We start from the raw sequence: 13,509 nt of genomic DNA, 5'->3' as shown, positions 1-13,509 counted from the left end.
ATTATATTATATCTATCATTTCAAATCATTTATTAGCCTGTCACTGTCATGCCTTTTATTATTTTTAAACATGTTGCTTTTGAAAGGTGTTCGAGGAGGAGCATCATATCCTGTATCTGGACCACGGTGGTGTCATCGTTGCCATCAAAGATACCTCGATTCCCCTGAAGATACTCAAGTAAGATTACAGACAAAGACAGTAATGCTTATTGCATGCTGCTGCTGTAAGACATTGTTTAATGGAGTGTGATCTTTTCATGATTGGCTTCTTATTAAAGCCTTTTAGTGTCACCTAAATCAGTTATGATCGATATAATGAAAGTTAATGGAATGATTTATTCTGAAATTCACTAGTAGCAGTGATCATCTGTTAGAAGCCTGTGACAGTCAATCAATAAGTATGCTTTTAATTGTAGCCCTAGTTTTATATGCATGACTGACAAAATGAAAAAAAAAAACGACTAAAAAATCAAGGAGATGTTAAATCAACAGGAGACAAAAGTATGATAAAATGAGTAACAGTAAAGAAACACTAACTCCAATGCAGTCAGTGGATGTTCATAATGCCATGCGATCATTGGCATACAGACTTTGAGATGTTTCTACCCTTTTTCCAAATGTAACATCCCCTGCAAAGTAGTAAGTGTTGGGTCCATTTCTTATATAAATGTTGCTTAGTGTAACTGCATACTTGTAGATTTTGAAAAAGTTTTTATTTCTGGTACTGTACCTTGAATTTTTTTAAACGATTCTCTCTCCTTCCCCTTAGTCCACAAATACAGTTTTTACCTCAGCAAGATAATATCTCACTGACCTTAATAAATAAGGATAAAATAATGAGGGTGCATAGATAAGGAAGTGCTCAGGGAAAAAAAAGAAAAAGGAAAAGCATTTATCACAGATTTAAATCAAATGACTTTTCAGATAGGAACAGAGTCCTTGACATTCTTCCCTCACTTTGGCTTGGGTAAAAAGGGAACTTCTTAAGTGATGAAAATGTGAATGTTCATTACCGCTTCATTATGTAAAATCACCATAATGTAATCTGATATTTCTGGCTTCCAAGACTCCCTTTGTTCTGGAGTCAGAAATTAATTCCATGATCTCCCAAAATTCTCACTTTCACGACTATGTTATAGTAGTGAGATAAGAGTGAGAGCTACACACTAAACAGTATTGTTCAATTTTCCAATTTTAAGTTTTATTCGTATAGTGCCAAATCACAAACACAGTCACCTCAAGGATGCCTTATATTGTAACATAAAGACCCTACAATGATAATAATAATAATAATAATGATAATAATAATAATAATAATAATAATAATAATACTAACAAAATACAATTTTGTTGTTTAAGTTGCCGGTCACATTTACAGACTTTTAGAAAAAAGGATAATTTTTCAGTCCTGCAAGTCCTCATGTAGCCTTTTTAAAGCTATAATTCTATATCCAAGCTTGATTTTTATGCTTAATTTAGCTGGCATGGCAGGGTAATGTGCATCTGCCAGACAAATGCCAAAGCCAAATTAAAGTTTACTCTTTGCAAACTGGGTTATTATAATCAATCATACCTTCAATGGAAAAATAATGCATGCCACTTAACCATATTAACTAGCAATGTTATAATAAAGGTCTAAAGGTTATTCCTTTCTTTTTTTAGTAGACTTGAGACTTGTTTCCATGAAAGTTTGGTTTTATTCCTATATTATTTTAGGTGATCCCTCCCAAAGCATCAGTTACTGCCAACCTGTTCTGATACGAATGTCTTTAAAGAGGTGCTAGATATACCCTTTCCATATGCGCCTTGAATGCTGAAATATCATGCACATGATGATAATAGATGAAGCACTACAGCACTGGCATTAGTGGATTAGTGCAGTACATCTTATTTTGTATCGTTTTTGTAGCTGTGTATTTAAACTTTGCTTCCTTTGGTTTTCATTCATGTTTTATTGATAGTCTAAGTAACACTACACCTGGTTAGGTTTAGGCTCTGAAAAATACTTTGTTATGTGGTTGAATTAAAAATATTGCCCCTGCACATGATTAAACCTACAAGTTAGAAAATTAAAGTTTGCTGCTGTATTTTAAAGTGACAGCAAGGAGTTCTTTTCAGGTGTAAACATCTGGAGAGTTTGGAGTGACAGGCCCACTTTCCTATAGCCTAAACCCAGATATCAAAGGGGTGATTGTGCATAATGCAGAGAGGCAAACAGCTTTGACAGCATTCCACTTTTCAATGCCCTGGAAATGTGAAGAACTTGGTGTAATGCATGTAATGCATATTAGGTGTTCATGAAGTATGGAGAACAGAGACCTAGAGACAACTGAAAACACTTGCCTTTTCAGCATGCTAGCTGCATATATAAGAACGCCTATATCAATGTTTGAGTAGTGGTCAGAGGAAAGTAAAAAGGTATACTGGAGATAAACCGAGCCAATTCCGCTATACCTGGTGCGCAGGAGAAAATTATCAATATGCTTTTTGTTACATTTTTGTTTGGTGGTGTGGTTTTTCTAATGTGAAATATGTGCTGTGGCTTCAAAAAGTTGGGAAATACTGCCCTTTATGAACAAAATTACTGATTGCATTATGAAGAATTATCAAAGACAACATTTTCATACCACACACAAAACACATTTTTAGCCGTTATGCATAGTTTGTAAATATCTTCAGAAAATAAATGCAGATCATTAGTATGCAGCCTTTCTCTATATCCACAGTACTTTGCCGTGCTATAAATTGCATATCCTGCATACCCTGAAAAACGATCCTAAAACTTGAGACACTGCAGTTCATGGTCAGCCTCTGAATGGTGTCTTTTCTGCTTTTATTCTGTATGTCATCTGGCATACTCCTGAATAGTGATGTATTGCAAAGTGTAAGGTGTATTTATAAGCGTCACTATTAAGATTTATTATTAACCTTTTTTACCTAGAAGTGAAACTCTTGAGGATAAGAATTTCTTCTGGGTACATGTGAGAGACAACATTATGATTTTGCCCAGTCCCACTGTTTTTTTTTTTTATCTTAGAAAGTTTTCTTTTGAACCCTGGTATTAGACTTTATAGTTTAATGTGAACTTCTCCTATTAACTGCTTTAGAAGGTAGTCATTAGTGGTAAAAACTGGAATATATTTTATTTTACTTTACATTAGGGAAGTAATGTGTTTGTTTTTTTCTTTTAGGGGTAATGTATTATTTTATATTAAAGAGCTTTCAGTAAGTCTGTGGCTTGGTTTAACCTTTCACACACAGCAAGCAAAGATGACAAAAAAGTGTAGAATGGCAAGAAAAGGAAAAACATATTAGTAAACAAGTATAGGTGGAGGACTGGGTAGGTTGTCAGTACTTGTATATTAAGAACTGTTCTTGACCTAAAATGCTTCTTCACAAAGTCCTCCAAATTTATACACTCCATACTATCTTTCCAAATCCTGAAAATATGACTTGTTCCCAGACTCTGTAGTGCCTTTGACTCTCCAAAATGATTACACCATGTTCCCATGCGGGGGTAAGATAGCTACAACTGTGTGCATCAAAGCCATGCCATTTCACAGCCACTTGAAGAGTGCATCTCGACTTTTATAAGTGACTACATATACACACACACACTCCCTCAAATCATTTCCAATAATTCCCCAGCTCCTCATACACTCACTCAAACTTGAGTTTTTTTTAACACTCTGTAGTTCTCACAAGGCATTCATATCAGCTAATTATGAAAAGGCAGCAGGCTGAGAAATGAGATGCCTCCCTAGCACACTGCCTGTATAGGAATGTTATGTACATTTAAGGTTTATGACTGCTCTTGATTTTGATTTCTTTATAGCACTCAAGGAATGGCATAAAGGTTGGGGTGTGACATAAGAAGTAATTGTAAGTTTGGCTAGCTAATCTCTCTGATTACAGCATTATCACTACAACCAGTGTTAATCACAACAACAGTCGCCTCAAGGCACTTTATATTGTAAGGTAGACCCTACAATAATACATACAGAGAAAAACCCAAATATCATATCACCCCCTATGAGCAAGCACTTTGGCGACAGGAAGAAAGCTCTGGTTACTAAAAGATTGAAATGAGATATAATTAGTTTGGTGAACGAGGGAGCAGAATTTTCACTTATTCTGGTGACTTCAGAGTTAACCCGGGATTTTCTGTACTATGAAAGAGGTTTTCTTCTTACTGGGGTAAGGTGGCGTGGTAACTTACACGGAGAGCCTTAGAGATCAACAGATATGGATGGTTGAGTGATTCCTAGAAGATCCTTCGGACCTCTGCCAGGAGAGTAGGAGGGTCTTTCTCCTTTCTACCCATTGTTTTTTATCAGCTTTGCTTCTTTGTCTCTGTGAGGTTAAGCCAGGCCACACAGATTTAATGAAAGCTCTTTATTATAAAAAGAATAAATCACCTCTAAAAGAAAAAAAAAGCATTATTGCTCAACAAGTCCATCATCAGTTGCCATCTGGTCAAAGTTTCCATGGTTTTTAGGGATCGTATTTATATGTATAGAAAGCTGACAAAAAGCAGTTCATGCTATTTGCTTATATCATATTTAGTTACTATGATAAGTACTGATCATGTAGGATGATGGCACTAAAACTGTCTAGTCACTGCATTATGTCTCATTTTATGTAACTATGTGTTTTGTTAGATAATAATGTCTTTTTTCTTTCCTTGGTCAAATGAACCAAAGTCTAAAAGAGCCTTTAGCGCCTCATTTATGATTCACTCATCCATATCACTCATACCATTATTACTGATAAATGACAAAATCATTCTGGTGAAAGACTTTTAGGGTCTCAGCATGCCTCGAATTACCTGTGATCTGCTGTCTGATCACTTCGAAGGGCAAATGTTTTTATAACTAATCCAAATGACCAAACTCAGAGGCAAGGAGTTTGGACGAACCGTCCCCTTGGCAGTTTTATTCTGCTTTCTTGTTCTAATGCCAAGAACTCTCTTGGTGGTGCCCATTAGTGTCTTTGTCCTGTAGATAATAAAACTTGGACTGTCAGAAGTCTTTCATGATGTTGCGCTTGGTTGTACACGTCAGATGTTACAAGAAGCAGTGAGTAGAAATGAAAGTAACAGAGTCTGAGTGAAATTCATAGCCTGCTTACATTCACACCTCAGTACTCCTTGATTCATCAATTTTAAAGAATTAAAGTTGTAAGGCCCAAGACGTAACTGATTCTGCCTTTGGAAAGTAGCTTCAAACACTGTTAGATTAGAGAACCCTTTGACGCATAAAAAGGCCTAGCGAGGCCTAGCTTTGATGGCTTTGTATATCCATTCTGTTTTTCTTTCACAGTGCCTGTTTACCCAGTGATTATCTTATTGCAGTCCTTGTTAGGACATCGTTAAAACACACAGCCCGCAGAGCGAGCCACACACTGCTCGATTCCACATTGATCCGTCTCCATCACACAGTCATACTTATTCAGCACTGCTGCCACTGTTGACGGCAGGAGTTGTCGGCACAGTGAATAAAGCTGGGCAGATGGCTCTTCTTGTTAGCTTCACAAACCTCATTTTAGACAGGACTAAAGAAAACTTGAATAACAGACACTTCACTTTCACAAAAAGGATCTCATTATGACTAAAAGCATAAAAAGCACCTAATTAGCGATGAATGCTGTATTTTGTCAATTTTCTATGTATAGACAACTTCAATGATCCAACTTTGTTATGTATGTGCATTTTCGCACTACATAGTTTTACTTATAAAAAACAAATTACACAGTTCTTATACAAATTTTTACCAATGAATTTCCATGACTTTCGAATGATGTTTCATTTAACCTACTAAAAATATCTGTTGTAAATGTCTTGATGCATTCTCAATCATCCAGGAAAGTAAATCTCCAAAAGTTGAATCTGTTCATTGAAGAAGAAGACTGAAGAAGTCACTTGGATGAGTGACGAAACGTTTCTCCCACAAAACGCTACGTCCAGATGAACAGATTCAACTTTTGGAGATCTGTTGTAAATGTATATATTTCATTCTGTTAAAAATTGAGTTTTTCTGTCCCACTGTCACCAAGAGTTTGCTTATATGGAGGGGGGAGGGGATATCTATTATTGTAGGGTTTTTACAACATGCCATGCCTTGAGGCGACTGTTGTTGTCTATAATCCTATATATATAAAATCGAACTGAAGTGAACATGAAGGAAATCAAAAGGTACACCCTCATCTCATATTAACCAGTTTTAAATTGAACAGTTTTCTACTGCATAAGCTTTTGGGGGTTTTTTTATCTAAAGTTTAAACTCCTCACTCATTGTTTGATTCAGTATCTTGTCTGGCAGCCATGGATTAAAGAACCAACCTTCTGACTAGCAGATGATCTGCTCTGCCTCCTAAGCTACAGCCACCCTATTATCTCACTAATGTTGCTTAACTCTTTTATATAGCTAGCTATGGAAAGGAGCTAGCTGCTCCCATGTTTAGAATATCAAACATTTTGCAATCCACTTGCAATCCACTTTTCTCTTGGACAAAATTCTTGTCCAAGAGATTTCAGACATTATAAATTAAGCATTTTGTTGGCAAGAATGTGTGCAGTATCCAGTTATCCCACATAGAAAACATGTCAAGACTCTGCAAACACAGTATTGTTTAACTAATATGAATGTTAGGTAGTCGATCATAACGATGGCTTTGCCAAAATTTTATGGGATTACTTTCAAAAGTAAATTACACATATCTTAGTTGTTTTATCTCAAAAGACAATAGTACTTTAATTCAGAAATGTTTTAACAGACCTAAATTTCAAATATTAAACAGTACATGTGCTCTGTATTGATTCTAACTGTAAATAAAATGTAGTATCTGATAAATAATTTTATCCATATTGCAGTTGGTTTAAAAACCTAATAATTTCAGTGGGTCTTCCAGGCCCGTAAACAATGGCAAACAATAGCTACAAGCTAGCTATGAGCTGAAAAAGTTACCTTAACGTCTGATAGCATTCTGAACCAAACAGAGGGACAATGTGAGAAACTGTACTGAAAATAAACTGAAATAACACTATGAATTGGATGCACCAGTTTTCTAGGATGCACTAGGTATTCAGCATTTAGTTAGTTATGCTAATCACACAGGTTTTAGACAGACAGTATAAAGGGCAACACAATCTAAATTCATTAAGTACCAAATGATAAGTCTAATGTTGATTTCCAGTCTTTTGATTGTTATTTAAGATTTCATTTGCTGACATCAGTGCAAGGCTCTTTTGTTATATCTGAAGACAGTTTCATGAGTCTCTGCTTCTGTTTTGGTGATTCTGAACACTTCATCTTTTCCCACAGGTTCAGTATTGATGAAGGACGGACATGGAACATTCACAACTTTACAAGCACCTCTGTGTTCGTCGATGGACTTCTGAGTGAGCCAGGAGATGAGACCCTGGTCATGACGTGAGTGAAAATTTCAATTTCAGTGCTTCTGCCAGAATGATAAAACACAAATGTTCAGTTAAATTAACTGAAAATGGTCTGAAATTTTAGGTGCCTTTAAAAAAAATACAAATTCAAACTTTCATTTATGTAGATTACAATATATTCTCTCATATTCTATATATATTCAGCGTTGTGGAGAAGAATTTAAATACCTTACATCTCCTACAATTTACCTTTTATAGTATTGTATGAACAAGGGTGGGATTCAGATTCGGATTTGCCACTCTCAGCCATATGGCCTATTGCCGCCTGCTCATCCCAGAGAGCTAAACCGATGCCTGACAACCTTTACACTTTAACACAGCCTAATCACCTTCCTCTGTCTCACCATATCCCCTGCATCCTCCTCTTTTACACTAACCCTCTGCTTGTCCTCCTTCACTAGGTCCATGAACCTCCTCTCTGATCGCTCTTATTTTCTTCTGCCTGGCAGCTTGATATACAGCATTATTTGTCCAAACTCTTTACTATCTCATTATTTGACTCTCTAACATTGTCTTCAAAGCACTCAACCTGAGCTGTCTCTCTGATATACTCATTTCTAATACTGTCCATTTTGATCTCTCCCAACAAAAATCTGAGCATCATGGTAAATGTATAATGCTTTACTTAGTCCCTATGGACCCCAAAGTGCTTTACACTACATTCAGTCATCCACCCATTCACACACACATTCACACACTGGTGATGGCAAGCTACATTGTAGCCACAGCTGCCCTGGGGTGCAATGACAGAGGCGAGGCTGCCGGACAATGGCACCACCATGACCACCACCAGTAGGCAACGGGTGAAGTGTCTTGCCCAAGGACACAACGACCGAGAGTGTAGGAGCCAGGGCTCAAACCAGCAACCTTCCGATTACAAGACGAACTGCCAACTCTTGAGCCACGATCGCCCCATATTAGTTGAAACTGTCCATCTTCACTACCTCTGCTCCTTGTATTGTCACTGTTATACCTGTCTCTTTCTCATTCACATTGCTTTTTCTGACTTTCACTCCTTTTCTCTCCAAAGCATCCCTTCACCTTTCCAGGCTCTCCCACCTACTCCTCCCTACACAATCACAGTGTTAACTGTGAACATCTATATCCACAAAGACTGCTGCCTGATTGCATCTGTCAGCTTGTCTATCACTGTTGTAAACAAGAAAGGAGTCAGAGCCAATACCTGTTTCACCTCATTCATTTCCTGGTCTCACGTACTTTTCTGCCAATCCTGACTTCCTAATGCTGTAGCATAGTTCTTGGCAACCTATCATATTGTTTCTCGAAATCCACAAAGACATTTTGCAAAACCTTCTGACCTTTTCTCTACTTCTCGATCAGCACTTTCAAAGAAAACATTACATCTAGCATCAACAGATTCATGGTATCAGCTTTATCAATCTGTAATTACTATAACTCTTTTGTTCTTGAAAACTGGTACCACTACACTTCTTCTCGATTTCTTTGGCTTCTCACTCTATGACTACTGAATATCAACCGCAGGTAGCTTTAGGTGCAGATGTCAGGAGTTCATATCTTTTTAGGCATAAAGTCTGTCTTCTCTTGCTTTCTATCTCTCTCTCTCTCTTGCTCTCTCCAAATCTCTCCATCTCTAAGTTAGCAGGAGTGAGACTTGTCACATCATCTTAGACTCCAGGCCTTGGCACACAGATAAGACTCACTTCTAGCTGTAATCTGCTGAGAAGGGCAAAGAGATTGTCACACACACGCACAGATACACACGCACGCACACACACATGAGGAGGAGAGGATCGAACATTCAAGCTCACTCACCATTATCAGAGATGTCAGGCACACAGCCTCTGGGCTGAGACGCACTCAGACGCACACACGCACACACACACATATATATATGTGCCGTCCAACTGACTCCAGCGAGATAGGGTCGGCGGCCAAGGAAGGGTGTTGAGGGCAGCTCATGTTTGATAGATTAGCCAGGGTCTATTTCCTTGCCACGGAGTTTCGATTTTTGATGGCGGAGGCTGCCATCCCATAATGAAGTCTTTGAACAGTGACTTAGCACCAAGGACAGGTGGGGAGTAGAGCTCGTCCACCACTCATACTAATAACAGCCAGTCAAATATCAGGACAGCACAGAGGGGTTTCTACTGCACGTACTGCTTTGTGAGATCATCAAATCACCTCATTCTGCTGTTTCTAAACCACTTGTAAGAAACATAGTAGAAAACCACATCATTGGTTTGTATCTAATCACATTCTGCAACAAAACTCTCCTGAAAACAATGTACAAACATGTGTTTTCTCCTACTTAGCTCTGTTTGTTTAACAAAGGGAGCTGTTAATGAGTTTTGATTTGTGTTCACTGAGCTGATTGGACTGTTGTTTGTCCAGTAACAGAAGTCTTAATGCTCTGGAGTGCACATTCAAAAGTAGACAAAGAAATAACTAAATTAACTCCACAGGTGGTGGGAATTAATGCACAAATAAAGCAATAAACTTTTTTTTTGATAAAGTACACTGAAAGGTTTGCAGTGACCCAGCAAAATGTAGATTACAAAATCTAGATAAGACACACGGATGGAAATGTTAAACATGCGTTCATCCACATTACTAAGGCAGGATCTTCTCCTTGTCCTCCATAGGTGGTTTTCAGAATTTTGAAATAGGTGTATTGTGATCATAGACTGTATACAAACATGGATGGTATGTAGCTACTTATTAGATTAAAGATCAAGATAAGTATTTTTGGGCAGCTGTCTTGTCGTTATTTTGGAGTCAGAGGTTACCGTATTTGGTCAGGAGGGTGATCTGGTAAGCTATCAGCTAATAATTGTTACTAAATAAAAGACTTCAAATTTTACCTTAGCAAAACTGAAATCCAAACTTTTTTGACAGTCTGTACCACACAGCATGGCATAATTTTAAATCGGATAATTGCTTTAAAATCCTCAAAATTTAAGAAGCAGGATAATCCGTACTTGACCAAGTCAAACAAGTAAGAGCAAGACGAACAACAGAAGAGAAAAGTGGAACATCAGCATATGTGAATCTGCAGCCGAAACATCTGTCACTACCTTTTCACGACGCTGGTAAAGACAACATTAGTTGTGCTTGCGCGGCACTCCAACGAGGTGATTGCAAGCCAACAACATATGTCAGAGTCACTGATTTGAGTCACATCAGTATGCTTAAAAATGTTCTAACAGACACACACAGATTAAACAGCTGAGTTCAGGAATGGGAATATGGCGCATCACCTGTGATTTCCTGTAGAACACCACCATCTAGTGGAAAGGATGGGGAACTGTGACTGCTAAAAAGGCTTTATCACGTGGTGAGGACTTGAGCTACATTCCCAATAGAGATACAATCCATTTGTAATGCTGCAAGATGGTTTGGGTAAAGATTATCTCAGTGTTGCCCCTTGCATCATACAGGGCATGATGATTTGGATGCCACAATAATAATGCCACAGTCTGCTGTGAAGTAAATACTTACAATTTAAAACTGCCACTCTGTGTTTTAGAAAAGTACATGTTGTGAATTACCAATCTTAGAATAATTAATGAAGTTGCTGCTGTTTGTGTCAGGTGTGTAAGTGAGTGCAACTCAGTGGCTCTGAGGGAACACAGAGGAAAGAATCTAACAAACAGCTGGAAGCAAGAACGTTGTTAATGTTTTGTCAAACAAGCAGAACATTAAGGAAGTATGCTGTCTTTTCCATTCAGGTGTTGATGCTAAAAAATGAAAAAAGCCTGATGTTCAGACTTTACTTTGTGCAGACAAAAAAAGGCTTTTTTCATTATACTGTGTGTGTGTGTATGTGTGTGTGTGTGTTTTCTTGCAGTGTGTTTGGCCACATCAGCTATAGGTCAGACTGGGAGCTGGTGAAAGTGGACTTTAGGCAGTCTTTTCCCCGTCAGTGCACTGAGTCTGATTATGACTCCTGGCAGTTCACAGATCAGAAGGTAATGCACACGGACTCACACAGAGATGCAGCACATTCACGTGATTTAAGCTCTGTTATAGATTCTGGCTTTTTGAAGTTTCCAAGTGAAATGATCTATTTCTAAGGTCATGGCTCTCAAGCTGTGTTTGGTTGCATCAGATTGTACAAACATAAGTGGCTACCGAGTGTGCACATGGATTTTATCACCCTTAGGAGGAAAAGTGCATTATGGGCCAGGAGCGGACGTTCAGGAAGAGGAAGGACACTGCATTCTGCATAAAAGGAAAAAGCTACACATCAGCTCTCACCAACAAACCCTGTCAGTGTACTGAGAAAGACTACAGCTGGTAAATACTCACAGAACTGGTTTCAGATTAGATCATATTTTCCTCTATTATTGTATCTGAAAGTAGAATGCATAACATGTGGAAACAAAAGCAAATGTATTGTTTATAAACGCAAATAAAGGACACTGTGCGGACTACTTCATGCTGTTATCTTTGAGGCCTTTACTTTTTCAAGTATTTGCTCAGACCAGCATAACTTTCTTGCTTAGTGAACAGTTATTAATTTTTATGATGCTGAAATGTCTTTGTAGTGATTATGGATTCGAGCGATCACACATGGAAACTGACCGCTGCTTCGCTGACTTCTGGTATGATCCAGATTCACCACCCGAAGACTGCCACCTAGGACAGACCTACATGTCCAGCACTGGGTCTGTTCTTGTTGATTTTGCGTTTTCTCCAACCCAGCTCCAGCTCTGTCTCAAGTTCACACCTACCAGCATTGTTATTTACTCTCTAATCTTGCTTTCAGTAAGAGTGCATGCCTGACTTTACACTCTGTCCTCTGCTGTGTTTCAGCTACAGGAAGATGATATCTAACTCTTGTGAAGGGGAGCCAAACAAGCAGCAGAGCTCTAAAAAGCACAGCTGCCCCCTGCTCGCCCCTAAAGGATTACGAGTTGGCATAAAAGGGCAGATGCTGGCTGTGGCACCTGGGGATGACATCACATTCACTGTCCACCAGGATCAGGTAGGATAAAAGTTGTTTTCTTTTTGCTTTTTCCTCATTTATATAGTTTCAGTTTGTTGAACATCATCTTTCTTTAACAGGGTGACACCAGCAGCACCAAGTATCAGGTGGATCTTGGTGATGGGGTACGGGCAATTTACCAGAACCTGACCGTGACTGATGAACCCATCCAGCACCGTTATGAAAATCCAGGCATTTACAAGGTCAAAGTGAAGGCTGAGAATATCGCTGGACACGATGAGGCTACCATGTACATCCAGGTCACAGGTTGGGTTTCCCGGTGAACTTCCTTGTGTTTTAATTAGACAGCCTCTAAAATGTATTTTCTTTCTTGGAGGTGGAGTTTTTGCCGATGTCTCATCATTGAAGCTCACACTGCCTATCACAAACATCCATAATCAATTGTCCTGAATTTCTATTAATACCTAGCAGGAAAAAAAACGTGATGAAATCATCTTTTGCCAGTTGGTTCACTCTTCTCAGATTTGTCTAGCTTTCCCAAATATGCTGGAGACAGTTCTGAATCTCACTTCATTTTTCACTTCTTATTTGTCAGGTACAAATGACTTCCCAGCACTTGCTGTGTCTGTCACTTCAAATCTTATCAAATCAGCCAACTTTATAGCGTCTCAGTGAAAAATGAAAAAACAGCTGTTTTTCTTTTCAGCTTTAGAGCCCATTGTGCGTCTTTCCTCATGTTTAAGCTGATAATCAAAGATCTTGTGCGAGACTCTAAACTGAATATTACATATATTATAGTATTAGATATATTCTATATGATATCAATATGTTTTGGCAACAAACTTGTGTTATGGTCATGCCACTCTAAGCACACCTGATCTCATCTAATGTTGTAAACCTGCTCAACATTTGGCAATAAAACCCTTTCTGATTCTGATTCTGATTCTGATCTGAAGGAGATAACCAGGGTCAAGCCTGGTTAGTACTGGAATGGGAGGCCGTCTGGGAATTCCAGGTGCTATCTTAAGTCGCTGTGACTCAAGAGGTGGAGTGGGTGTCTAACTATTGAAAGGTCAATGGTTGGATTCCCAGCTCCTCTACTCTATGTTGTATTCTTGTGCAA

The 13,509-nt window shown here is 38.4% G+C and overlaps 1 protein-coding gene across 6 annotated transcripts in view; it reads left to right on the top strand.

The window, feature by feature from the left end:
• Window positions 1-13,509, top strand: part of sorcs2 (sortilin-related VPS10 domain containing receptor 2) — a 379,862-nt gene that overhangs the window by 351,968 nt on the left and 14,385 nt on the right. For all 6 annotated transcript variants that reach the window (XM_013266082.3, XM_013266081.3, XM_013266083.3 and 3 more), the window contains 7 exons: window positions 87-178; window positions 7,323-7,430; window positions 11,286-11,406; window positions 11,601-11,734; window positions 11,986-12,105; window positions 12,254-12,425; window positions 12,506-12,692. In XM_013266082.3, the coding sequence (XP_013121536.1) occupies window positions 87-178; window positions 7,323-7,430; window positions 11,286-11,406; window positions 11,601-11,734; window positions 11,986-12,105; window positions 12,254-12,425; window positions 12,506-12,692 (934 nt within the window). The remainder of the gene's footprint in view (window positions 1-86; window positions 179-7,322; window positions 7,431-11,285; window positions 11,407-11,600; window positions 11,735-11,985; window positions 12,106-12,253; window positions 12,426-12,505; window positions 12,693-13,509) is intronic.

Source organism: Oreochromis niloticus, linkage group LG3 (assembly GCF_001858045.2).
Source record: "Oreochromis niloticus isolate F11D_XX linkage group LG3, O_niloticus_UMD_NMBU, whole genome shotgun sequence".
Taxonomy (NCBI): Eukaryota; Metazoa; Chordata; class Actinopteri; order Cichliformes; family Cichlidae; genus Oreochromis; species Oreochromis niloticus.
Note: the sequence above shows the minus strand (reverse complement) of the source record. Positions and strands in the feature narration are given on the sequence as shown.